The 27,744-nt window shown below is 44.7% G+C and overlaps 1 protein-coding gene across 3 annotated transcripts; it reads right to left on the minus strand.

Moving 5' to 3' along the window:
• Positions 1-490: 490 nt before the first annotated feature.
• LOC144988979 (NACHT, LRR and PYD domains-containing protein 12-like) lies at positions 491-26,333 on the minus strand. Of its 3 annotated transcripts, XM_078940491.1 has the most exons (13): positions 25,993-26,333; positions 24,997-25,134; positions 24,798-24,914; positions 24,142-24,261; positions 23,160-23,273; positions 22,913-22,991; positions 22,554-22,752; positions 20,627-22,430; positions 20,357-20,530; positions 14,160-14,336; positions 3,436-3,612; positions 1,616-1,789; positions 491-1,299 (listed from the first exon to the last, which is right to left on the minus strand). In XM_078940491.1, the coding sequence occupies exons 2-13, from the start codon at positions 25,080-25,082 to the stop codon at positions 1,284-1,286; spliced, it is 3,237 nt and encodes a 1,078-aa protein (XP_078796617.1). In that variant the 5' UTR covers positions 25,083-25,134; positions 25,993-26,333; the 3' UTR covers positions 491-1,283. The 3 variants fall into 3 exon arrangements, with proteins under 3 accessions (XP_078796617.1, XP_078796629.1, XP_078796640.1); XM_078940503.1 differs by lacking the exon at positions 25,993-26,333 and having other exon boundaries at positions 24,997-25,666; XM_078940514.1 differs by lacking the exons at positions 23,160-23,273; positions 24,142-24,261 and having other exon boundaries at positions 25,993-26,332.
• Between the last annotated feature and the right edge of the window lie 1,411 nt (positions 26,334-27,744).

Genomic DNA, 27,744 nt, shown 5'->3' on the forward strand with positions numbered 1-27,744 from the left:
AATAGCAGCTCAGCAGAAACTCTGATCTTTCTTGATGTGGAGGGGCGGAGCCTGAAGAGGAAGCATCTTTCTGCAGGTGGTGCTGCAGCTTTGGGCATGTTTTCCAACTCTTTAGCTTCTGCTGTTCATGGAGTCGTGTCCCTCTGTTCTTGGAAAGGAGAAACCTGCAGAGAACTTTTCCCATTTCCACTCCCTCCTTTCAGCTGCTGCCCACTGTTCCCCTCTGAATCAGGAGGGAGGGGCTCTCATCTGTTCTGCCCACCCCCATCTAGAAAGACATCAGCACCACCTGAACATTCCAAAGCTCTTTTCCAACCCATTTCTACTGAGAAGGAACCAAACACATGAAGATTAGAACAGCTGGAACAGGATGAGGGGGAAGCTAAAGATTCAAGTCTGTTTGTGGGTCAAAGATAGAAATCAATAGAAAACACAGAGTGGATTCAAAAGAACATTTATTAGATCCAAACAGGCTGCAGGAATTTTACAGACAGCGTTCAGGTTGAAGATGCAGTTCTGCAAATAGCCAGCAGGTGTCTCCCTTCTCCCTCCTGCTTCAATGCAGTTGGTGTTGTTGCAGCAGCTGCATCAAAGTGATTCTCTGCATCCAGAGGCTGTCATTCCTCACTAAGATCCACTCTGTTCATTCATGTCCTCTGGAGAAAACAGGCTTTATGCTCAGAAAGTTTCTACTAGTTTAGACATTCTAGAAAATGAGGAGATTCTACTGGATTTAGATGAAACTTCTTTAAAACTGCAGCTAAAAATGCTGTCAGCATGAAAAAGAACAGAGTTTTACCCACAAAACACCAAAGAAAAAGGAAGTTCAGTCAGAAAACTGTAGAAAGTCTTTCAAACTGCATGAGTTAATATTTGATCATCAACAGAACAGAGATGATAGAAAAATGATTCAACTGATGATCTAGAAAAGAATCTGTTTGTCTGTAGGTCTGTTTTTCTCCAGATCCTGGAGCTGCTGAACATCTGAATCCAACCCATGTTTCAGATCAACACTCCAAGTTAGAATGAGAAGAGGAAGTGCAGTTCTCCATCAGTCCACCGGGGGAGCTGCAGCACAATAACTGTCCACTTGATGCTGAGAGAGACAGTGGAGCTGATCTCAGATCAGTTCCTGCTGCAGCTCTGACACTCATCTCCACTTCCTCTGATTCCTCCATCACTCTGCTCTCCACCTCCCAGGAACACCGTCCAGTCACAACATCTCTGCAGACCAGCTGCTGCTGCTGCTGCTCCTCTCTGCTCCTCCAGGAGGAACATCAGACTCACCAGCCCTTCCACCTGCAGAGAGAAAGTGTAGAGCCAGAGATGAAGGAGTGTCTCCTGATCCTGGTCTGTCAGTCAGTGATGCAGCACAGCAGCAGAAAGAGCAGCAGGAGCTTCAGTCCTGTTCAGAGCAGCAGCTTCCTGTCATCTTCACCTGTTGGAGCTTCTGCTGCTCTGATTGGCTGACTGTTGTCCTGAAGCCTGTCATCATTCTCCTCAGAGCTTCACTGAGAAGCTGCAGCTTCACAGGAAACTCTGCATCTTTGCTCTCAGACTAACTTTAGGACCAAACATCTGGAAGCAGCTGGACTGACTCCAACCCTCTACTGACCTCAGAGTCTGCAGTTTGGAGTTTGGACTCTCCACCAGATCCTGGAGCTGCTGAACATCTGAAGACTGAAGGTCGTTGAAGCTCAGGTCCAGTTTTGTCAGGTGGGACGGGTTGGACTTCAGAGCTGAGACCAGAGCAGCACAGCTGGTCTTTGACAAACTGCAGTTCACCAACCTGAATCCAGAACAAAGAGTTGAGTTTAAAGACAAAGTTCCTGTTTTTCATCCTTCACTTCTTCTAAAGAGTTCAGAGCTGAAGAAGATCAGAAAGTTTAGAAAAAGTCCAAAGATGTGAAGCAACAGCAGCAGATCAGAAGAGTCCAGCAGAAGCAGAGAAGAAGAACATTCAGGAAGATTCAGGACAACATGCAGCTGCTTCAGGAAAGAAGTCCAGATGTGTGAAAGTCAAACATCAGCCTGTGGCTGCATCCAAACCAACTGATGTTTCTGCAGCAACAGCAGAAAAAGTCCACTTCCTCTTTCTGCTCAGCTCTTCTCCAAGCAGCACTGAATCATGGGAGAATTTCAGCAGCAGGATGCTGGAAAGTCTTCCTCCCAGTTTTCAGGAGATGATCTTCCAGTCCTTCTCTGCTGCAGCCCTTCAAGCAGAGACTTTCAGCTCCAACAGATCAAAGCAGAGAGAAGAAGGAAGTGATGAGGAAGAGTCAGCAGCAAATGTTGGACATTGATCCCTGATCAAGCATGACTTCAGCTCTGAATGAAGAGTCAGAAGCTGCTGGGAGCTTTGATGGATGATGTGATGATGTTTGTGGATGAAAAGGTGAGGATGTTTGTGGAGGATGTGTCTGTCAGAGCAGCATCCAGCTGCAGGAAGAAAAGAAGAAGAAGTTCTGACAGATTAGAAATGAAGTTCAAACAGACGAGGAATTGAAATGTCATTGATCATCAGGAATTATTCAGGACTACATATTTACAATCCAATAGATTTAAACTTTAACATTAGGAACTACAGATCCCATGATGCAGTGCTTCAGCTGCCTTGCTGAACTGTTGAGTTGTGCAGCTTCCCTGGAACTCAGAGGAAAATGTGATGGAGGTGATGATCAAAAGGGAAAATGCCATTTCTATATGTTCTCAGCGTGATGACGTCATCTGCATCTCTGCTTTACGACTAGCGCCCCTTAGTGGTGGAAATATAAACCACATTTCTCTGTGACAGATCAAATGAACTGGAGAACATTTGACACAGTCATCCAACATGAACTCTTACCGCGTCAATCCAAACTAGCTGATGATGCTGCAAGTTACTGTGAAGCTAGCCCTCACCATGCTGAAGACAACAGTTTTTCATTTCTAGTGGTAAATGAATCTGCAGTCATTTCTGGTTTCAGTGACTGAATGATGCTCTGACCAAAGAACACTTTGTGTGTTTTTGTTGTTCTAGTGACATTCAAAGGAAGTGTCTGTTCTAGATTCAATATTTATAGATCTTTTCAAACTATTTTCTTCAACTAGATTTGATGTAGAATCCTTTGAATGGTTTTCTGAAAACTGGAAGCTGAAACTAATTTGGACGCCAACTTGAACTTTCTACAGGCCGATCTGTGAACATTTTTCTGACATGAAATGGATCCGTGTTCTAAAATAGGTTGGAGATCCTGATCTACAAGATCCTGATTGAAACAGATCAGTTTCTATCAATCATCAGAACAATCAATTCAATTGATGAAGAAAATCTGAACCAATCATCAGTTTGTTTCAAACACGGCTGCAGACAGAAAATCTTCCAGTGAAACATCAGAAAGTTCGTCACCTGATCCGTTCTTCTCATCCTTCAGGGAGTTCAGCTTCTTTACTGACCTCAGAGTCTGCAGTCTGCAGTCTGGACTCTCCAGAAAACCACACAGATGAAGAACTCCTGGATCCTGCAGGTTCTGGTTCCTGCTCAGGTCCATAAATATCAGATTAGACGGGTTTTTCTTCAGAGCTGATACCAGAACTTCACAGCTGATCTTTGACAAACTGCAGTTCTTCAACCTGCAATCAGACAGAAAAGTGTGTTCAGGAGCAGTGATGCAGCTGGAGGTCCAGGAACTTGGTCCATTCAGTCAGGTGGGACCCGCCCAGATGACAGACTGACAGATGACATTTTCACTGTTTGCTCATTTCTTTTGGATTTGGACCCAAAAACATGATCAGGAATGAAAATGTAATAGATTAGAAATGAAGTTCAAACAGACGAGGAATTGAAATGTCATTGATCATCAGGAATTATTCAGGACTACAGATTTACAATCCAATAGACTTAAAGCTTCCATTTCAAAAATGTCAGATTAAATTGTATTTCTTCATCTTGAATCCTAAAATGTGAAAATCATTTTTATCACCCAGAAATCCTTCAGGACATTTGGGTCAAGCTCAAGGCTGGGGGGGCACATCTGGCCTGTTGTGTGATTATATCTGAATATAGGGCCGGTCAACAGATCAATTTCTGTTTTATTGATTCAGTTCAATTTGTTGTTTAGAAGATCATTTTTGGGAAAATCTGGATTTTATTTCTCAGCTCTCAGCCTGCCTATCAGTGGCAGCTACTGGTCTGTCAGAGACGGGAAGCTCATTTTCATAAAATTGTCTATTTATTAAAAGTAAATTCTGCAGGACTATTTTGTGCTTATTGATCTGCGTAAATCCATCCATCGTCACTGTTGTCTAGTCCTCAGACACCAACAGGAACAGAAAGACAGGCGGCAACTCCAAACTGCATTGTAGTAGCGCCCCCTGGTGGCTTGTGCACACTACTCCGTATTTTATTTATTTATGTTTTTTTCTAGAACTTTACTGATCACAACGATCCAATACAAAAAAGTGAAATACAAATACAAAACAGGAATAAATAGGTAGTAGCTGCTGTCGTCTTCCGAATCGGTATCAGCCGGATCTGCTCTGTCTGAGTCGTGTTAAAGTTTGAAGAGCAGGAGCAGGAGGTGCAGTCTAATCGACACACAGACCCTCCAATCATCACGCAGAAGCTCGGAGTCCGGACCAGCTCACTCCCCATTCACCCCCAGAGACGCTGAGCCTCCGTGGGCGGGACATAATCACAGCGTTTATCCAATGACCGTCTAGTTTCAAAGCGCTGAAAAAAAACCCCGTTCCAAGCAGCCCCATTGAAGTCAATGGTCGTCTATAGGGAAATGCACTGTGACACTGCAGGAATATATGATCCAGTCAGCCGACCTGCTATATGTAACTGATTCTGAATGAACTCGTCTGTGAGATGGACGTTTTAACGCATTTTTAGACAATAAAATGTTAATACAATAGTACATACTTGACCATTCATTTTGTGACATTGCAGTCTAGAAATGGCCACTGCTATCCATCTATCTATAATTACCCCCTCCTTTTTTCCCTTAACATTACCCTTTGTAACAGATTCAGTTTGGTCGCCGATGCACAATAAGGAGGACGAGACTACTCTGGTCACTGCATCTTTAATGCCTTTAAAACAGCACAAAAGAACACGGCATTAGTGGACAGCACAAGTGCAGCTCCCTACGTGCAAAGGAAAAGAAAATGTGATCAAAAGTGGCTCCAAAATAACATAAAAAGATAGTTAAAAATAAATGTAAACGATTCTACAGCAGTTTCATGTCAGTTATTTAAACATATTTAAGAAGCTAATACCCGTTTTTCAACAGCTAACTTACAATATTGAGGAGTCTGCAGAAAACAGACTGTTCACTCCACCTGAACAGGGAGGGGCAGTTACCACGTGGTGAAGGCAGGTGTCGCACTAATTACCTTCCCTGCGCAACAGGTAACAGTGTGGAACTAAAGTTTCTAATAAAATAATTGGAAGATTAACAAAACATTTATTTATACAATGTGTTTACTAAAATAAAAGAATTTCAAAATTAAATCATCACTGTGAAGTTTTATGAATGTTCATTGAAAAAAATCAATTTGCTACAACTTAACCTAACCCCTTAATTTTACCCTTAACTTAACATTTACTTAATCTTCCGTAACTTTACCCTTAGCCTCAGCATATTTACTTATTTTTTTTAAACTTAGCATTACCCTTAACTTTACCCCTTACTTTTACCCTTAGCTATACATATTTAACTAAACCTTTTTTGTACATTGACATTACCCTTAAAATTAACCTTAACTCTACCCCTTAATTTTACCCTAAGCTTAACCTATTACCCTAAACTCTTATTTTTTCCCTAATTCTTCCCCCAACATTATTGTTAACTTTAACCGGTGGACCGAGTGGTATGACGTAGATCCTGCAGCCTTTAACCCAAGTGTTCTCAATCTGCTAACGCTTCCTGAGAAGCCTGGCGTGTTTGGAGATTTCAGCATTCCTTTTCCATTTGAATCTGATCTTTTACCGCTGCCGCCTGACTCCCGCGCAGACGGCGCTGCAGTTCTCAGCAGCTTTCTCAGCTTCTGAGGTTTCCTCCGTGGACGTCCAGTGTGGAAACGTCGATGAGGTCCTGCAGGATTTGAACCATGTTTGTGGGCATTTCAGACGTTACTGTTCCTTTAAGGTTAAACGCTGTAAACTCGGAGCCTTGGATCAACGAACACACTCGTGCGCTCAGACACTCCTGCCATCAATGGCCGGCCCTCCCTATACGCGAATTACGCAGCCGCGTAGGGCCCCCGTCACCACCAGGGCCCCGAAGTGGCGACAAAAATTAAATAAAAAAGACCCAAATCTGGCAACCCATTTCATAGAACTTCCGTACCACCGTGCGCTCTGAATGTTGTGCAAAAGAAAGTTGCCTGCACTTTAATGATCCCCCCGTCAGCACACCTGAACCAATCTGGCAACCCAAATAATGACGTTACACCATTTAGCAACGATTGGTCAACATATTTGCATCTGAGCCTGGCACAACAGTGTGCATTTACGAGAGGAGGAAAAACGAGCACATTTTGTCACGACAATCAAAGCGACAACAAGAGAACTTCATGCCACAGAAAAAGATGAAGAACTTCAACATCAATCAAAAGGTAAGTTTGGAAGATGTCGGGGCCGTATTTTTTACATTATCCAGTATTTCTGTGCACCTGCGCAATTTTTTCGTAAGATACTAATCGATCCGAGGTGAAGTTTGCACATAACGACCCCGTAATTTCCAATGGAAAACTCGAAAATAATTCTGATTCAGTTTCTTCTGCTCTCAAAAAGTATTAAAAAGTATTGTTGGTGGTGCAGCGTCCACATCCCAAGATGTTCCTGACATCACTGAAGATGTAATCTCAGGTAATTTTAAAAGCATGTAAAGTCATTTAAAAAACAGTGTCTGCATAACCCTTTTTTCATTAACAGCAGCTCAAAAGTATAGAGCCCCAAACTGTTAGTAATTAAATTAATAAATATGATCTCATGCAAATACACAACCAATAAATCTCTTATTAATATATAAAAAGATCAAAATTGTGAAAAACCTGCACACATATTTTAAATGAGCCACTAAACTATTAGTAGTATTCTGCTATAGATATTTTATTAGCTTTATCATTGCTTATTGTATAATAATAATTCTTGTTTTTTAGCTGCAGAAGAAACTCCTGTCACCCCTTCTACTGTTGAAAGGGAAAACATGACTGTTTTATTTTTCACTGTTTGCTTTTATTGAAGTTCTGTATCTCATGTTCCAGAGGCTCCAAGAGAGGCGTGTATGGAAGAGGAGCAGACTGGATCCAAAATTCCACCTTCCTCAAATCCAGTTGGTCCAGCTGAATGACCAACCACACTCTCTGATCCAGAAAGAATGGATTTGGTGCAGAGAGGTCCTTTTCAGACTGAGAAAGACTCTGACTTTCCAAAATCCCCCTCAGTGAGCTGTTCTTTTCTTTATGTTGGATTGTTTTATCGTTATTTGATTTTCTATTAAGTTGCTGTTTTTAATAAGTTGGAGTTTTGGGAATGTCATTTGTTGAGTGCCTAATGTTACATTAAAAAAATGTATATCTATATACATTTGTCATTCATATTTATTTCTTTGCATTTAAAATTTGTTTGGCACCACTAAATGTGCATCCAACATGCAGACAATATACTGTATTCAATTCTTCGGCAGCAAAAATAATTCACAAATGTATTAATAGACAGATCTCATTTATATTACAACAACAGTTGCGTTTTTTTTGGTGCTGCTGACCAGTTAGAGGGCCCACAAATTAAATTTCGCTTAGGGCCCCCAGAAGACCAGGGCCGGCCCTGGTGCCATCGCGTGGAGCATAAATGGGGAAAAAAAGACGGTCTTCACGTGTCATTTGAGATTTTGAAAAACTCCTTGACTGAGTATCAGGCTGCTGTGAAAAGTTCCACGTTTCTGTCAAATGTGTGTCTGAGAACATCAGCAAGCCTAAGATCCTTTTGAATCCTTTAGAGTCTGTGAACAGTTTTTAACAGTTTTTACTGACAAGGTCAGTGCTGTCAGGTTTTTACCCTCTCTCTCTACCCCTGACCCTCTGTTTAGGACTTTCAATGCAGTGTTAAAGCAAAGGATTGTGGGAAACCCTCAGATGATAGATGGTGACATCAGAACTGTGTCATGAGTGAAAATGACCATAAATGGTTCAATAATTATTCTAATTGTAATCTTGGCTGCTGGAGAAACTTGTCAAGTCTTTCATCTTCCATTGTTGTCCCTTTAGTAGCATTTAACCGGCTACTAACAGGTTATTGGTCGTTGGATGCATTTAACGTCTCACTTCTGTCTCCAGTCAGAGCCTCTGTGCTCACAGATGATCAGCTGATGTCCTCTGTGTTTCTATCTGTTATTGCAGGTCTGTTTCTGTGGGAAATAAATTGTTTTTTGAAGGCTGTCAGTTTTTTGTGTTAAAAACTCAAAAAACCTTTGAATCTGTTTCAATTTTTTTTGACGGAGTTAATCACGGATTTTGAGTTTTGACTTTTGGCACTCGCTGCTTTCCGTACAACCGTGTCATTCAGGAGTACGAGGCAGAAATGGAGGTCCAGAAAGGACTCCTGAATGACAAGTTTCTTCTTCAGACCTTGCTGGATGGCTCTCTGGACCAAACGCAAGGGATTTGTAGTCCTGCAGGTGTGAGATGACCTTGTGAGATGCAGGTGTGACGTCTGACCGCTTCAACAACCAGCTAGCTTTTGTAGCTAAATGGATAGAACAGCTAGCAGACCAATCAATCTGGTTGACCACGAGGGTCTGTGTGAAGTGATATGCATTGCAAGCAACGACCCAGCCTAGCAACTTCCCTCTGGAGCTACTACTGTGAAAAACATCAGCAACCTATAGGAAGATGACAAAGATAAAAAGACCCATGCAGCTCAATGGGGGTCACTGGACTTCTCTCTGTAATCACAATAACCAGGAGGTTACAGGACATTATTAGGATTCAGAGTGGAACTGAGGTCAAATGCTTTAACTATTGTGGAAACAGAAGAGCAGCATGTTGCTAATGCTGCACTGAACACTTTCTGTATGTGTCCAGACAGCGGGGTATTGAACATAAAGTCAGCAGACTGACTACAGCAGAGAGACAGCTCCTGTTTGAGCACAACGCCGTACATGGTTCATAGTATCTACCATGGCAGTTTGTCTGCAGAACATTTGTGTGAAGGGAAATTGTTTTATTATTATCATTGTTTAAATGTGTGTTTAAATGTTAACTCCGATTGACCTTTTTAGAAAACAGTTGTGTGTTTTTTTAATCTGTTTCTCATCCCAGCTAGGATGAGGGGGTTTTAGACACACTGTCCTGAGCTGATAATAATACTGTTTGAACTTAGAATAGACCCACATGGATCATTGTACGACACCCCCTAATGAACTTTTCTCTTTGTCTGGAAATTGTATCCTCCTACTTGAGTTCTTAATGAAAGGTGCATAGGTGAGAGAGGTGCATAGGTGAAAAAGGTGCATAGGTGAGAAAGGTGCACAGGTGAGAAAGGTGCATAGGTGAGAGAGGTGCATAGGTGAGAGAGGTGCATAGGTGAGAAAGGTGCACAGGTGAGAAAGGTGCATAGGTGAGAAAGGTGCATAGGTGAGAAAGGTGCACAGGTGAGAAAGGTGCACAGGTGAGAGAGGTGCATAGGTGAGAGAGGTGCATAGGTGAGAAAGGTGCATAGGTGAGAAAGGTGCAGAGGTGAGAAATAGAATAGAATAGAATAGAATAGAATAGCTTTATTGTCATACGTACAGCTTTTACACCGACATACGATATTCCAGTACAACCCAAACAAGATCAGACAGACAACAAATACACACACAGTTCGAGTTTACTGAGGGAGCAGCAGCAAGTGCGCACCAAATTTTCTTAGGATGGGTAAAGATGGTTACAATAGGTGGGTGGGGTGATTGGTGACAAAAAAAAGTCGTATCTCAACACTGTGATACAATGTGTAGATACAAGAAAAAAAAACACCGTCTGAAACACAGAAGCACATATTCTCACGGCCACGCAGTACACAAGGATCATTGGGAAGGTTGAATAGGGGGGGTGGGGCCCCCCCCTGTGTTACACTCCGGTCGCAGCTGCCCTTCATGGGCGCTCGCGTCTCCAGGAGTGCTCACTCGGGGGCGGGGGGTGAGTTCCGAGGAATGTCGAGGTCGAGGGGGGGGGGGGTGGGTGAGCAGCAGCATCGGCCTTCAGCACAGCGGCGGTTTTCACACTCTGAGAGCGAATGATGTTTTGGTTGGAGCCAAGGAGTCTCAGCTCAGGGGGGGGGGGAGTCCGATTAGATTAGATTTTCCGGCGCCAGCAGGTTTTTTTGCTCTGCTGGCTGTGTCCTTGACTGGTCTCGCACTGAGAGGCAGATTTTGATCCAAAATGTGGGCAATTTAGACCAGTCTAGCCTCGATTCGGGCAGAAACGCGCTCCAAGTTGGTATCCATCTTCTGCACAAGTTCAAAGATCGAGAGCATCCTGCTTAAGTGGGCAAGACAAGCACAGAGCTTTTGATCCACTTGTGAAAGTTTCTCGTACTGAGTCTCTCCTCCCCGAAGAATCCTTCCACAGAGCTCAGACGAATCGCCTCTCTCCGTCTTCTGCTCCCAGACTGCCTGATAGATCAGAAATCCTCCGATCCCAATGATGAGGAATCCGACTATCATAAATCCAAAGAGGTACACATCCTCAACGTCTTCCACAGACAGCTGGGCCAGGCACACCAGCCTCCACTTGCCCCATGGATCGTTGGTGTATCCAGCCGCGTGGGTGCCGTCTGGGCAGGAAGGGTCCGCTTTCCCGTTCCTTAGTGTGGAAAAAACTCTGTCGATCGAATTCAAAGACCAGCTGATCAGATCCATCTTTAGAGTGTAAAAAGAGCAGGAGTAGCAGCAGGCAGAAAGATGCAGCTCCAGGGAAGACAGACAAAAGCTGGGGGGGGCTGATACAGGAGGAGCGAGAGGAAAAGCGTCCGTCCTCGACAAGAGCAGGAAGAGAAGGGTGAAAGGTGCATAGATGAGAAAGGTGCATAGGTGAGAAAGGTGCATAGGTGAGAAAGGTGCATAGGTGAGAAAGGTGCATAGGTGAGAAAGGTGCAGAGGTGAGAAAGGTGCACAGGTGAGAAAGGTGCATAGGTGACAGAGGTGCACAGGTGAGAAAGGTGCACAGGTGAGAAAGGTGCACAGGTGAGAAAGGTGCATAGGTGAGAAAGGTGCATAGGTGAGTAAGGTGCATAGGTGAGAAAGGTGCTCAGGTGAGAAAGGTGCATAGGTGAGGAAGGTGCACAGGTGAGAAAGGTGCATAGGTGAGAAAGGTGCAGAGGTGAGTAAGGTGCATAGGTGAGAGAGGTGCATAGGTGAGAGAGGTGCACAGGTGAGAAAGGTGCACAGGTGAGAAAGGTGCACAGGTGAGAAAGGTGCATAGGTGAGAGAGGTGCAGAGGTGAGAAAAGTGCATAGGTGAGAAAGGTGCATAGGTGAGAAAGGTGCATAGGTGAGAAAGGTGCATAGGTGAGAAAGGTGCATAGGTGAGAAAGGTGCATAGGTGAGAAAGGTGCACAGTGAGAAAGGTGCATAGGTGAGAAAGGTGCATAGGTGAGAGAGGTGCAGAGGTGAGAAAGGTGCATAGGTGAGAAAGGTGCATAGGTGAGAAAGGTGCATAGGTGAGAAAGGTGCATAGGTGAGAAAGGTGCAGAGGCGAGTAAGGTGCATAGGTGAGAAAGGTGCACAGGTGAGAAAGGTGCACAGGTGAGAAAGGTGCACAGGTGAGAAAGGTGCATAGGTGAGAAAGGTGCAGAGGTGAGAAAGGTGCATAGGTGAGAGAGGTGCATAGGTGAGAGAGGTGCATAGGTGAGAGAGGTGCATAGGTGAGAAAGGTGCATAAGTGAGAAAGGTGCATAGGTGAGAAAGGTGCATAGGTGAGAAAGGTGCAGAGGTGAGAAAGGTGCATAGGTGAGAAAGGTGCAGAGGTGAGTAAGGTGCATAGGTGAGAAAGGTGCATAGGTGAGAAAGGTGCATAGGTGAGAAAGGTGCAGAGGTGAGTAAGGTGCATAGGTGAGAAAAGTGCATAGGTGAAGCAGTCCTTTGAGAAGAGAAGCATGGTGGACGTCTTCTGTCACACTTGCTTTTCTCCCTCGTGCATGAGCAACTTGATTTTTGTTGTGGTCTGTTGTTTCTAATTGTGCTTTTCTTTAATGTCTAGATGCATTTATCTGACAATCTGACAGCACAATTGCTAAATGCAGGAAGTTAGTGGTCCATGTTCAACATAGTCCTGCTAATGCAGCAGAGCTGGAACACAGGATCTGACTACCAAGTGGAACAGGAAATGATCAATACTGAGAAACACAGAACCACTGACAGATGGTCCTACATCCAACCAACGTCTCCATGGCAACCCTAGCCGAAGTGGATAAGCTGAAAAAGCTGGAGGAAGTGCTAGAGCATTGTAGCTAACTTAGTTATCTGTCTGTGTTTCCCTTTTTATTAAGTTGAAATTCATGATATATAGAACTGTGTGGAGCTACAAGGCTGAGCCCACCATCAGCTTGGAGGACTGCCCCCCCACAGACTAGAGGTAAGATGGGGGCTAAAAACCCCAGCCCGACCCGACCCAGGCCTGCAGGCATTAAATCTCAACTCAGCCCAAACCCGACCAATTAACTTGGTTTGCAGGCCTGAGCCCGAAGCAAACCCGAAATTTCAATTTATCCCATAGTATTTTTGGCAGAAAAAAACACCAGATTCCTTAAGGTTTTAATAATCTACATATTTTTATGATCATGATAAATGCTTTGGCACAACGAAATAATGCTGGAACACAGAATAAGAGGCCAGACAGAGAGAGTGAAAGAGAGATCTTGATGATAAGCACTCGCTTCATTACACAGAGAAATACTGCAGCTGTGGTGCATGTTTGCCTTTTCAGTTCCCCTGTCTGGAGTTTATCCTTGACTTCTAGCTGCTCCATATCAGGGATACCTGAACAAAATAGATGCAGACTTATGGAGGGATTACATTCACGACACGTGTGCAGAGCTGCGGGTGGCCGGCCCCCCCCTCTTTCTGCCAGTTGCTGGACCACAGTGTCTGTCAATCAACGGTGGGCTGGGAGGATAGAGGGGGCGGGGTCTACGTGTGTGTGTGTGTGTGTGTTCGGTGAAGGTTCTCCCTCTGAGTAAGCAGAAGCTGGCTGTGCCTTTGGGTTCATGCGGTAACCGTTCTGACATCCAGGATTAATAAAGAGCTGTTTGACAACCGCCCGCCTAAGGAGCTTCTTTGCAGACATTACAATATATTTATTAAAAAAGTCAGCGAAATTCGGGTCGGGTCGGGTTCTGACTCGGGCTTAAGATCTTCCCTCTACCACAGACAGACTGAGAAAGTCTAGAGTCCCTCCTGATTTCAGTCCAACAAAATATCATCTGCAGCTGCTGGTTCTGTTCAGTGCTTTGAAGACTGGCTGGATTGTGTTTCTGACATGTTTTCTAGGAATATTTGTTGGGATTTATTCTGGTCTGAACCCTTTTAACTGTTTTTTTCTTCATGACTAAAGCATTTTTGCTTAGCTGTAAATTAAACACATATAATTAATTGTTTTTGATAACTAAATGACAGTTTTTCATTTCTAGTGGTAAATGAATCTGCAGTCATTTCTGGTTTCAGTGACTGAATGATGCTCTGACCAAAGAACACTTTGTGTGTTTTTGTTGTTCTAGTGACATTCAAAGGAAGTGTCTGTTCTAGATTCAATATTTATAGATCTTTTCAAACTATTTTCTTCAAATAGATTTGATGTAGAATCCTTTGAATGGTTTTCTGAAAACTGGAAGCTGAAACTAATTTGGACGCCAACTTGAACTTTCTACAGGCCGATCTGTGAACATTTTTCTGACATGAAATGGATCCGTGTTCTAAAATAGGTTGGAGATCCTGATCTACAAGATCCTGATTGAAACAGATCAGTTTCTATCAATCATTAGAAAAATCAATTCAATTGATGAAGAAAATCTGAACCAATCATCAGTTTGTTTCAAACACGGCTGCAGACAGAAAATCTTCCAGTGAAACATCAGAAAGTTCTTCACCTGATCCGTTCTTCTCATCCTTCAGGGAGTTCAGCTTCTTTACTGACCTCAGAGTCTGCAGTCTGCAGTCTGGACTCTCCAGAAAACCACACAGATCAAGAACTCCTGAATCCTGCAGGTTCTGGTTCCAGCTCAGGTCCAGTTCTGTCAGATTAGATGGGTTTTTCTTCAGAGCTGAGACCAGAACTTCACAGCTGATCTCTGACAATCTGCAGTACTCCAACCTGCAATCAGACAGAAAAGTGTGTTCAGGAGCAGTGATGCAGCTGGAGGTCCAGGAACTTGGTCCATTCAGTCAGGTGGGACCTGCCCTGTCATTGATCATCATGAATCGTTCATGACTAAATAGTTACAATTCAATAGATTTAAAGCTTCCATTTGAAAAATGTCAGATTTAAAAAACTAAATGAAGACTCCCTACTCCCTAACTTCTTGTTAGGAGGACTGTGAGGATGAAGGACTGTGAGGATGGAGGACTGTGTCACTTATTCAGGGGAGGAGTTTAACAGGAAACAAGATGGGGGGGTCGGTCAGGACACAGGGAGGAGGAGACAGAGATGTGACTCCACTTGGCAGATGTTCCACATTTATTCTGTTGCTGATTCATATTCTAAGTCAGTCTGCAAACAACTAAAGATCCTCTCATCACTACACAAACAGCACAAACTGACCTGCTGTCAATCAAATAAGAACCATAAAACAAGAAAACTGAGTCTGTCATTATGAACATAAACTCCTATAATATAATAGAATTCAATCTGCTTTAGTGCAGGAATATCTAGTGTCCTGGATTTTAGAAGTAATTCTAACATCATATTTTTTAAAGTAGTGACCATTACAACAATTACAATAAACATTCACATGGGTCACTTTTTGGTCAGAATATATCATTCCCACATGCGCAGTAGTGTTGAAAATACTGGAAGAGGAAATGAGTTCCGCTGAGAGGCAACATACATAGATATCTGGCAGCTCGGTAATATACCAGATGATCTTCTAAACGGGCTTTTATTAATGTTACGGTTATTATGAAGCGCCTGTTCGCTCATCATTTTATTTTTAATCCGTGTGGTCAGAGCTTTGTCTGTTGAAGAACGGAGCTGGAAGAAGCCAGGACTAGGAGAGGCTAACCTGCGCTAACAACATTTAGCCTTTGATGAACATAACATCCACGCAGGTGTGGCCAGTAGGACACCCCCACTAATTATGAGGCGGCAGTCAACACCCTCGTGTTAATTTGGTGGCGGTGCTTTGAAAGCCCTCCTCCTCCCCGTTTGGACATGAACTCATGCTGTTGCCATACATCAAGGCACCAGGAAGTGGAACGGGGGGTGGCAGGCAGGTAAGCCAGGTTTGGAGTTCTCTGAACTGAACAGGGAGTGGGAGCTTACGAGCAGACTCGTTCACAGCTCCCTGTACACGAGCAATTGCCCAGGCTTTGGCGCACCTGCGGCGCTGCGGCAGTAGTCTGCAAGCGTGACGTGACTCTGTTCCCCTAGATCCGCCCTCCCCTCAGTGACCTGTATGTTAAGCTGGCCTTCCTCCTGCCCGTACAGTTAAGGCTCCTGCAAACTATTTCCTTTTTCTTCAGGAAGGTGTTTTGGCTGCACGCCCTTCTCATCTCCCCCAAATAGGAGATTAAAGCTGCTGCTTTGCCTTTATTGTTTTTAACCGTGATTTCTGTCCGGGTCCCACCCCCGCCACTACGGAACCGGCTGGAGCGATACGCTCAGCTCACGAAGACCCCTCGTTGCTGTTGTGTCTCACCGGACTGTGGACGGCTTCACCAGCTGATCTGCGGTGGTCGGGCGGCTTACCAGCGCCCCTGAACACTAATCACCTTTTTATCTTTATTTTTAATTGTGTGGCTTTATTGATGAATTTAATTCTTTTTTCAGGAGGGGGAGGCCGAGGTGGTGGACTGTTGTATGTGGTGGGGGGTCCCAGTGTGCTGTGTGGTTTCCATCACGTGTGCAGTGATTCAAAAAAGGGTGTTTGCTTTGTTTTTAATCTTTTCCTGGGGCTCAGTAGCCCCCAGGAGGCGTTGTTGACCCGTTTTCTGGTGCTGCCACATTCTGGCGTTGTCGGCAGGATCTTTTAAACATTATAGGCAGAGGCTGGTGTGTTTTTAAAGTGATTTTATGTGGAAACCTTAATGTTTTTAGCTATGTAGTCTTTACGGAATACTAAAGTCCCACAACCCCGTATCATCCGGTGGGGAATGCCCAGGTGGAACGCTTTAACGGGACTCTGCACAACTTGCTGCGTACTCTTCCTGTGTCTAGGAAGAGGGATTGGCATGTGTGTTTGCCTCAGGTATCTTCTTTCTCTTTCGGCTTTTCCCATCAGGGGTCGCCACAGCGAATCATCCTTTTCCACCTCACTCTATCATGAACATCTTCTACCCTAACGTTAGCCAACTTCATGTCCTCTGTTAAGACATCCATGTATCTCCTCTTTGGCCGTCCTCTTGCTCTCCTGCCAGGCAGCTCCATCTCCAACATCCTTCTACCAATATATCCACTATCCCTCCTCTGAACATGTCCAAACCATCTCAGTCTGGCTTCTCTGACTTTGTCGCTAACACAGGCAACATGAGCCGTCCCTCTGATGTACTCGTTCCTTATCCTGTCTAACCTGGTCACTCCTAAGGAGAACCTCAACATCTTCATCTCCGCTACCTCCATCTCAGCCTCTTGTCTCTGTCTCACTGCTACCGTCTCTAACCCATAGAGCAGAGCTGGTCTCACCACTGTCTTGTACACCTTTCCTTTGAGTCTTGCTGACACTCTTCTGTCACACAACACTCCTGACACTTTCCTCCAACCGCTCCAACCTGCCTGCACACGCCTCTTCACCTCTTTTCCACAATCCCCATCACACTGAACTGTTGACCCCAAGTACTTAAACTCCTGCACCTTTTTCACCTCAGTCCCCTGTAACCTAACGCTTCTACCTTGATCCCTCTCGTTCAGACACATGTATTCTGTCTTACTACGACTGACCTTCATGCCTCTTCTTTCCAGAGCAAACCTCCAGCTCTCTAGCTGTTCCTCCACCTGCTCTCTACTCTCACTGCAAATTACAATGTCATCCGCAAACATCATTGTCCAGGGAGATTCCTGTCTTACCTCGTCTGTCAGCCTGTCCATCAGCATAGCAAACAAAAAAGGACTCAAAGCTGATCCTTGGTGTAGTCCCACTTCCACCTTGAACTCCTCTGTCTGACCTACAGCACATCTCACCACCGTCATACTTCTCTCATACATGTCCTGAACTACTCTGACATACTTCTCTGCCACTCCAGACGACCTCATACAGTACCACAGCTCCTCCCTCGGCACCCTGTCATACGCCTTCTCTAAATCTACGAACACACAATGCAGCTCCTTCTGACCTTCTCTGTACTTTTCCATCAACATTCTCAAAGCAAAAATGGCATCAGTGGTGCTCTTACGGGGCATGAAACCATACTGCTGCTCACAGATCTCCACCTTCTTCCTAAGCCTGGCTTCCACTACTCTTTCCCACAGCTTCATTGTGTGGCTCATCAACTTGATTCCTCTATAGTTGCTGCAGTTCTGCGTGTCACCCTTGTTCTTAAAGATCGGGACCAGAACGCTTCTCCTCCATTCCTCAGGCATCTTCTCACTCTCTAAAATCCTATTGAACAACCTTGTTAGAAATTCCACTGCTGTCTCTCCTAGGCACTTCCATACCTCCACAGGTACGTCATCAGGACCAACGGCCTTTCCGCTCTTCATCCTTTTCAGAGCCTTCCTAACCTCATCCTTTCCAATCTCTGCTACTTCCTGCTCCACAACAACCACATCTTCCTCCCTTCTTTCCCTGTCATTTTCCTCATTCATCAACTCCTCAAAATACTCCTTCCATCTTTTTTGTACACTCTCTTGGGTTGTTAGCACCTTTCCATCTCTGTCCTTAATCACCCTTATCTGTTGCACGTCCTTCCCATCTCTGTCTCTCTGTCTGGCTAGCCTGTACAAGTCCTTCTCTCCTTCCTTTGTGTCTAACCTGTCATATAGCTCATCGTAAGCTTTCTGTTTGGCCTTTGCCACCTCTCTCTTCACTCTACGCTGCGCTTCCTTGTACTCCTGTCTACCTTCCTCAGTCCTTTCTACATCCCACTTCCTTTTAGCCAACCTCTTCCTCTGGACGCATTCCTGTACTTCCTCATTCCACCACCAAGTCTCTTTACCGTCTTTCCTCTTTCCAGATGACACACCTAGCACCTTCCTACCTGTTTCCCTGATAATCTCTGCTGTAGTTTCCCAGTCCTCTGGAAGCTCATCCTGACCACCCAGGACCTGCCTCAACTTCTGCCTAAATTCCTCACAAGTTTCTTCATTCTGTAGCTTCCACCACTTGGTCTTCTTTTCTGTTTTCCCTCTCTTCTTCTTCCTGACCTCCAGAGTCATCTTACACACCACCATGCGGTGCTGTCTGGCTACACTCTCTCCTACCACCACTTTGCAGTCATTAACCTCTCTCAAATGACCTCGTCTACATAGGATGTAGTCCACCTGAGTACTCCTACCTCCACTTCTGTATGTCACTCTATGTTCCTCTCTCTTCTGGAAGTAAGTGTTGACTACAGCCATTTCCATCCTCTTCGCAAAGTCCACCACCATCTGTCCCTCCAGATTCCTTTCCTTCACACCAAACCTGCCCATCACCTCCTCATCACCTCTGTTGCCCTCACCAACATGTCCATTAAAGTCTGCTCCAATAACAACTCTCTCTCCTCTGGGAAAACTCTCTATGACCTCATCCAACTCAATCCAGAATCTCTCCTTCACTTCTAACTCACAGCCAACCTGTGGCGCATACCCACTGACTACATTCACCATCACCCCTTCAATTTCTAACTTTAGGCTCATCATCCTGTCTGAGACTCTTTTCACCTCTAGAACACTGTTTACAAACTCCCCCTTCAGAATCACTCCTACCCCGTTTCTCTTCCTATCAACACCATGATAGAACAGTTTGTATCCTCCTCCAATACTACGTGCCTTGCTGCCCTTCCACCTTGTCTCCTGCACACACAGTACATCTACCTTCCTTCTCTCCATCATGTCTGCCAGCTCTCTGCCTTTCCCTGTCATTGTGCCAACGTTAAGAGTCCCTATTCTCAAACCTATGTTCCTGCCTTTTCCCTTCTCTCTCTGGCCACGGACCCTTCTGCCTCCCCTCTTTCTTCCACCAACAGTAGTCAAATTTCCACCGACACCCTGTAGGTTAACAGCATCGGTGGCGGTCGTTGTTAACCCGGGCCTCGACCGATCCGGTATGTCTAAAGTGTTGTGGATGATTCGCATGGTTATTTTGGCAATTTTTACGCCGGATGCCCTTCCTGACGCAACCCTCTCTATTTATCCGGGCTTGGGACCGGCACAGAAGTTACTGGCTTGCAACCCCTGTGGCTAGATTTGTGTTTGCCTCAGGTATGGTATTATTATAATGCAACCCTGCATCAGTCAACAGGGGAATCCCCCTTTTTCCTCATGTTTGGGCGGGAGCCAAGGCTTACTGTAGATTTTCTTTTAATCTTTCCTTATACTCGTGCTGCCACATTAAGTTTCTTGGTCAGCTGATCTATTCCTTTGGCAGGTAGCTCCGCCCCCAGCCTTGAACATAAACTACCAGCAGAGGCTCTTCACTCTAAAACAGCATAGATTTAGTGTCTGTTTAAGCACCAGGACTGAGAACCAGAAGCTAACCTAAAGGTTATATGAAATAAATGACCTGGTTCTGATCCAGGCTCGGTTCTAAATAATCACTAGAAGCAGGTCTGTGGGAAAGACCTGTCAGTCTGCTGCAGTTTGACCTCCTCTTATCTCTTCATAAGGAGCTGCTGCTCTGTGGGTCAGAAATCTGCTGCAACTGTTTGTCCATTGATATCTGCAGTTCTGGGATTGATTCATGTTTTTTTTCAAAGAACACAGAACATGAACTTCTCCCAGATATCAACACTTGGATGAACTTAGGTTCTCCTGTTAAGTCTGGTGCAAAAAAACATGACGACATCTGTAACCATTAGATAAGGAAAACCAGGACTTTTAACTCAAGCAGAATATTCTTTTTCTTTTTACTTCTATCCAACAGTCCTCTGCTGTTTCCTCAGCACTAACGTCTATCTGACAATTTCTCCTAAATCAGAGAAACAAAAGACAGAACTTCTTGTAGAGAACAAACATTTGACAACAAACAAATGAAACCTGACCTGAGAGTCTCCAGTTTACAGTCTGGACTCTCCAGTCCAGCAGACAGCAGCTTCACTCCTGAATCCTGTAGGATGTTGAAACTCAGGTCCAGAACTCTGAGTCTGGAGGACTGAGAGCTGAGAACTGAGGACAGAGCTGCACAGCTTCTCTCTGACAGATTACAGTCTGTCAGTCTGAAGAAAATAAAGACAGACAGCAGTTATTGAATCTTTCATGTTTCCACTCAGATTCATTTGTTAACTGAAGGTGATTTTCATGAGAGTTCTTACAGAGCTTTGTTGGAGGCTTTGATCACTGGCAGCAGCCTCAGAAGAGCCTCCTCTGAAGGAGAGTATTTCTGCAGGTCAAACTCTTCCAGATCTTCTTCTGATGACAGTAAGATGAAGACCAGAGCAGACCACTGAGCAGGAGACAGTTTATCTGTGGAGAGACATCCTGACCTCAGGAACTGTTGGATCTCCTCCAATAGAGATCCATCATTCAGTTCATTCAGACAGTGGAACAGGTTGATGCTTCTCTCTGCAGACAGATCCTCACTGATCTTCTCCTTGATGAACTGGACTGTTTTCTGATTGGTCTGTGAGCTACTTCCTGTCTGAGTCAGCAGACCTCGTAGGAGACTCTGATTGGTCTGCAGGGAAAGACCCAGGAGGAAGCGGAGGAACAAGTCCAGGTGTCCGTTTGGACTCTGTAAGGCCTTCTTCACAGCACTCTGGTAGAACTGGACTGGACTGATTTGAAGAAAAGAAAAAGAAAACCAAGATTTTTTCTGTTGTTCTTCCTCCATGAGATTTAGTCCAGAGGTGATGAAGGTCAGGTGGACATGAAGAGCAGCCAGAAACTCCTGAACACTCAGATGGATGAAGCAGAAGACCTTGTCCTGGTACAGGCCTCTCTCCTCTCTAAAGACCTGTGTGAACACTCCTGAGTACACTGAGGCTGCTCTGATATCGATGCCACACTCTGTCAGGTCGGATTCATAGAAGATCAGGTTTCCTTTCTGCAGCTGCTCAAAAGCCAGTTTTCCCAGAGACTCCATCATCTTCCTGCTCTCTGGACTCCAGTGAGGATCTGTCTCAGCTCCTCCATCATACTTGACCTTCTTGACTTTGGCCTGAACCACCAGGAAGTGGATGTACATCTCAGTCAGGCTCTTGGGCAGCTCTCCTCCCTCTCTGCTCTTCAGCAGATCCTCCAGAACTGTAGCAGTGATCCAGCAGAAGACTGGGATGTGGCACATGATGTGGAGACTTCTGGATCTCTGGATGTGGGAGATGATCCTGCTGGCCTGCTCTTCATCACTGAACCTCTTCCTGAAGTACTCCTCCTTCTGTGGATCATTGAACCCTCTGACCTCTGTCACCATGTCAACACACTCAGCAGGGATCTGATTGGCTGCTGCAGGTCGTGTGGTTATCCAGAGGAGAGCAGAGGGAAGCAGGTTCCCCCTGATGAGGTTTGTCAGCAGATCAGCCACTGAGGTGGACTTTCTAGGGTCCTTCAGGATCCGAGTCTTGTGGAAGTCCAGAGGAAGTCGACTCTCATCCAGACCATCAAAGATGAAGAGGACCTGGAAGTCTTCAAAGCTGCAGATTCCTGCTTGTTTGGTTTCAGGGAAGAAGTGATGAACAAGTTCCACCAAGCTGAACTTCTCCTCTTTCAGCACATTCAGCTCTCTGAAAGTGAATGGAAATGTGAAGTGGAGGTTCTGGTGGGCTTTGCCTTCAGCCCAGTCCAGAGTGAACTTCTGTGTTAAGACTGTTTTCCCGATGCCAGCCACTCCCTTAGTCATCACGGTTCTGATTGGTTCTGGTCTTCCAGCTGGGAGTTGGAAGAGCTCTTCTTGTCTGATGCTTGTTTCTGCTCTGTCTGCTTTCCTGGATGCTGCTTCAATCTGTCTGACCTCATGTTCTTCATTCAGCTCTCCTCTTCCTCCCTCTGTGATGAAGAGCTCTGTGTAGATCTCATTCAGAAGGGTTGGGCTTCCTGCTTTAGCCATCCCCTCAAACACACACTGGAACTTCTTCTTCAGACCAGATTGGACTTCATGTCGACAAACTGCAGCAGCAGATCCTGAATGAAGACAACAAACAGTAAATCAACTCTCTGCAGCCCTGAATGATGAGGGTTTGAATCCCTGTGGTTCCATGTGTTCAGACATCAGGAAATCTGAAACCTTCAGAGAAATCCTCTTACTGCTCTGCAGTCCATCAGCCAGCTCCTCCTGCTTCATTCTCCTCAGGAAGTTCACTGTGATCTTCATCAGTGACTCTCTGCTGCTCCTCTGCTCTTCATCTTCATCCTCCAGCTCCTCCTCTTCCTCCCTGCGACTCAGAAGCTTCTGGATCTTCTTCAGCTCCTTCTTGACAAAAGTGACAATGTTGTCCTCCAGCAGCTGCAACAGAATTCCAGATGAATGAGCCAATCAGAGTGAAGTCATGGAGCCAAACATCAGCTCCATGTTGGACACACTGACAGTCCACTGGTGTCCAAAGTGCAGCATGGAGACGACTGTGGACAGAATGATGGAAAGTAGTTGTTGTTCATGTACAGACCAGAAAGATGGAGTCCAGCTGTGTTTGATGCTGCTGGACAGACGGACCACTGGGAGTCTCTGAGCTCTGCTGGTCCAGTCTGTGGAGAATCAGCAACAATCAGATCCTACTGGACCCACTGGTGTCCTGCAGACACTCAGTAGAATCTACTAGATCTATTCTGTGTTTGTGGAGAAGCTCCAACACTCACTGCTGCACACATGAAGATAGAAATGTCTGTGAGAAAGAACATTTACATACAGCTCACCTCTCTGCACCAGAAGATGATTTAAAGTCAATAATTTGAGCCTTTGACCGGTCACTCCTGAAGGAAACACAGCTGGGTTCAGATCCAGATCCAGTTCTGAGTCTCTGATGGATCCTGATAGAAAAACATTTGTTTAGTTAGAAGTGAGTTTCTGTCATGATGGTGTTTGATGAGTTCTTTTGGATTTGGATCATCTCAGATCAGAAATGCATCATGAATGCTGTTGTTTTCAGAACAGCAATGATTCCAACATTCATTCTGACTCACAGATGAATCAGAGTCACAGAAAACTGGATCATTGATTCTCATTTAGACCAGAAGAAAATGAAGAACTTAATGTTTGAGATTGTGGATGAAAAAACAAAGAAAAACTTTCTATTTATACTTTGTGGTTAGCTATAAGAGTAACCATATGAAAGACTTTCATTAAAATATTTTACTACAATGTTTCTTTCCTTATCCAAACATTTGTTCAAATAAGAAAACATGAAAAGATTAATTTCTGTCTCTAAGACTCTCAGATCTTGTCTGATCTTCAGATTCAGATCAAAGCTCTGCTCTTTGTTTAGGATTCTGAACTCTCAGTCGTCGCTTTTCTTTACCAACTTTCTCTGAGGGTTACTGAGTTCCAGAGGACACTTGGACTTGGCTTATTTTTGTCTTTGAAACCATTTATAAGCAGAAGAACAGAAATGACAGAAAGTGGGAGGAGCCAACATGTTAGTCAAAAATGCTTCAAACTCTTTCAATTTCTCCAGTGCAGGGAAAACTCCTAATTGACCTTCAAACTTTGAGCTTTGGTTGATAAGTGAGCCTCAGATCAGGAATGATGTAGAAAAGAACCAGTTTAATTTGGAATGAATTCTGTTCACTTAGTGACCTGAAGGATTTCAAGCCATCAGAGGATGATGACATCATGCCTGACATTTGGGATTTGGAGCTAAAGTCAATAGATCTCCGTTCACTAGAAACTGCTTCTTACTGTGAGTCTGAAGGTCCTGGTTCAGTTCTGAAGAATAGAGGTTCATCTTTGGACCGGTCACTCTTCATGGAGCCACAGCTGGAGGCTGCAGACTGGACTCTCTGTGTGACCTGTTGACCTCTGCAAACACCAAAGCATCAGAGTGTTGGAGGATCTGCTTCTTCATGAACAGCTGATGGACTTTGACATGAACACAGACTGAGCTGTTTAGTCTGGAATAACATGACATGTTTGGATCAACAGTTTCCAGCTTTCAGCATTTTCTGTCAGTCAATCCAGACTTTTTTCTAGAAAAGCTGATTCCAATTCTCCATGTAGAAATGGAGAAATTCTGAGAGCAGAAAGTCCAACTAGAACAATGTGATGTTTGGAAAGCATGAAAATCTGAATCCTAGGAGTCTGCAGTGATTCTTCTCATTAGACTGGAGCTGCTGTCAGTCAGAGTCAGCAGTCAACATGTTTTCTTCTCCAACATCTCTGATGTCTCTCAGAGACTCTCAGAAGACTCAACTGAAAAGATCTCATCACACACATGATGCTCCAAGTGAGTCTGATCAGAGAGATCCAGAACTGAACCAGACCTCAAGTCCTTCATCTGAAAACTGTTGATCATCTGAACTAGAATCCAGCCTCCAAAAACTCTGACAAACACTCACTGGTCCACTGCTGGACGGATGACTTTAAAGTCAGGATTTTGACCCTTTGACTTGTGACTCCTGAAGGATCCACAGCTGGATCCAGGTCCAGGCCCAGGTCCAGGTCCAGGTTGGTTCCTGTGGAGAATGCAGGTTGCTGGTGTGAGTCCTGAGCTCTGACATGGAGAAGATCATGGACAGTTGGAGATGTTCATCTCACCTCTGAGCTTTGCTCTGGTTGTCATGGTTACCATCTCTGCTTCTAGAGGGAGGGAATCCCTCCTGTGGTTCCTCCCACTGATCCATGCTGCTGGATTCACTGGATCCACATCAGCTCACACACACCTTCCTCCTTCACCTGCAGAGGAAACCCTCCTCATCATCAGCTCTGATCCTCCTTCACCAACAGATCAGCTGCTCCTCCACTGATTGGCTCTTCTCTTGTGTTTCCTCTCAGGTTCAGGTGAATGCAGTCAGACAGCAGTGGGAGGCAGAGGAAGCTGCCATCAGCTGCTGCACTTCTGCTCTCCCTCCACCAGGTGGAGACATGGAGCTGCAGCAGCAACATTTCCATTCAGCCACTCTGACACAGAAACAACAAACTTCCTGTTTCTAAACTTCAGGAAACATGAAGCATCAAGAAAAACAGACAGAAATCAAAGAATGAGGAAAATACAGAAAGAGAGACATGAATTCTTCCTCTCAAAGCTCCAACAGAGACTTTCTCGTGACCTTTGACCTCCAGACAGGTTTGGATGGAGGAGAACAGGAAGGTTTGGAGTCAGAACTGAAACCTTTAACCTCCAGAGCTTCATGATGTTTGTGTTTCTGACAGAAACTCTTTCTTCTGTCTGATTCTGGAAAGTTCTGACAGGAAGCAGCAGTCAGCTGATCTGAACCTCTTTGATGAGTCAGCATTTTCACTTCTGTAAACATCAACAGTTTGTTCTGTGAAAATCTACAATAAAAAAATTTATTTGTTTCAATTTTCTTCATAAATCAGTGAAACAGAAACTGATCAATAAGTGAGAATTGATCCTCAGTTGTTGATCAGTAATGAGATCAAATCTTTAAACAGCAGAGACGAGAGTTTGTAGAGAAAGAAGAAGATCTTCTCTAATCATTCAGAGACAAACAGTCACATTAGAGAAGACAAAGTTCCAGAAACAAAGAAAGTAGATTTTCCATAAAGGTCTTTAGATTCGTCTTTTCTCACCGTGTGAAGCAGCTGCAGCTCAGATCAGAGATTCTGCTTCTTCCTCTTCTGCTTTGCTTTAAGAACTCATCACTTCCTCATGTTGTGTTGATTCTGCTGAGTCTTGTTTGTCGTCACTGTTTAGGTTTGTGTCTTCAGATCAGCTGTTCAGAGAAATGGAAAGAAAAACTTCTTCTGGTCTCTGCAGACTCTTTCCTTTCAGTCAGGTTTCTGCATTGGACCAATCAGCTTCAGCCTTTCTCCTGAAAGCTTCTGCAGGATTTGATCACATGACCTCTGACCCGGCGGCTCCTCTTCCTCACACTGAGCTGTTGTTTGTGAGGAAGATGCAGAGAAGATGAAGATTCATGTTGATCTTTCCTCTATTGTCTCCACATCTCAGCTCCTGGTGTCTGTTCTGGATCCAAACAAGTTTTTGATCAAACAGGTTCTGGATCCAAACAGATTCTGGATCCAAACAGATTCTGGATCCAAACAGATTCTGGATCCAAACAGATTCTGGATCCAAACAGGTTCTGGTTTCAAACTTTTCTCTCTTTTTTCTGAACTGAAACAAAGTGAATTCACAAAAAAGCTGTAGATGATTTCCCAGAATGCTCTGGGCTCTGAGGGTTTGATCAGGATTCATCTCTGATTCCTGAACCCAGCAGATGTGATGGAAGGGGGCGGGGCTTCAGAGTGATTGACATGTTGATGCAGACATCTTCTTGGAGGTGATCTGCATCTCAGATGCTGCAGGATGTTTGTGGATCATCCTCCAGACTCTGGATCCATGAGGACAGGATGAAGATGAGGGTGGATCCTGCTCTTCATCCTGATGCAGTGGGAGTGCCGCTCTGACAGGAAGTGAAGCAGAAACTGAAGGAAGCTGCAGAACCAGACGTTCTAGGAAGAAAGCAGAGCCTTCTGGGTCTGAAGGTTCTGTCCAATCAGAAAGAAGCAGATCAGAATCAGCAGAAAGTTGGAGAACAAACATGGACGTTTTGAGGCGGAGCTTCATCTGTGATGAAGAGGAGGGTCCTAACAGAGGAGAAGACAGAGCAACATGTCAGTGACAGAAAACTGTTTGCTTGCAGCTGCAGATGCTGTTTCTCACAGATTCCTGTTGAAACCTGCAGCTCCTCCTGCTGTGGAACAGGCTCCTCCTCCTCAGTGGGCGTGGCCTCACATCTTCCTGTCAACATGCATTCTGATGGCTGAAACATAGAGAGAACCACACAGAGAACAGCCCTGCTTCTCTTCTCTCTCCCCCTCAAAGCTCTCAGAGCGCCGTCAACCGTCACGCACACACTGGATTGAACGTGCACGTGTGTGAGCGTGTGCATGAAGGTCTGTGATTGCACCCAGAATCAAAGAGCTTCATCTGAGCAGAACATCCTTCACTTTCAAAGCTCCTTTCAGTTCTCTCTAAGGTCAAAGGTCGCTACACATCCCCCCTGCCTCAAAGACTCTTTGGTGTTTCTTTCAGCTCAGTGCGCCTCCTAGTGTTTGGTGGTGGAACAGTTCTGCTGTAGCTTTGTTTTTTCTTCATGGAGGATCCAGATGTGCAGAAGAAACAGGAGACACTGATCCAGATGTTTGTTTGTCTTCTGGTAGGAAAAGCGGGAATCTCCTTCATTCATTCATGAGAGTCAACAATTAGATGATAAAGCTTTTGGTTACCTGAAGAAAGTCGTAGATAAATATAAAATTTAGGATAGTCATGAATTTATTGGTAAATATAAATAAATCCACATACACATGTAAGTAATA

This window comes from Oryzias latipes, chromosome 2, assembly GCF_053564925.1.
Source record: "Oryzias latipes strain Hd-rR chromosome 2, Olatipes_Hd-rR_3.1".
In the NCBI taxonomy this organism is placed as follows: Eukaryota; Metazoa; Chordata; class Actinopteri; order Beloniformes; family Adrianichthyidae; genus Oryzias; species Oryzias latipes.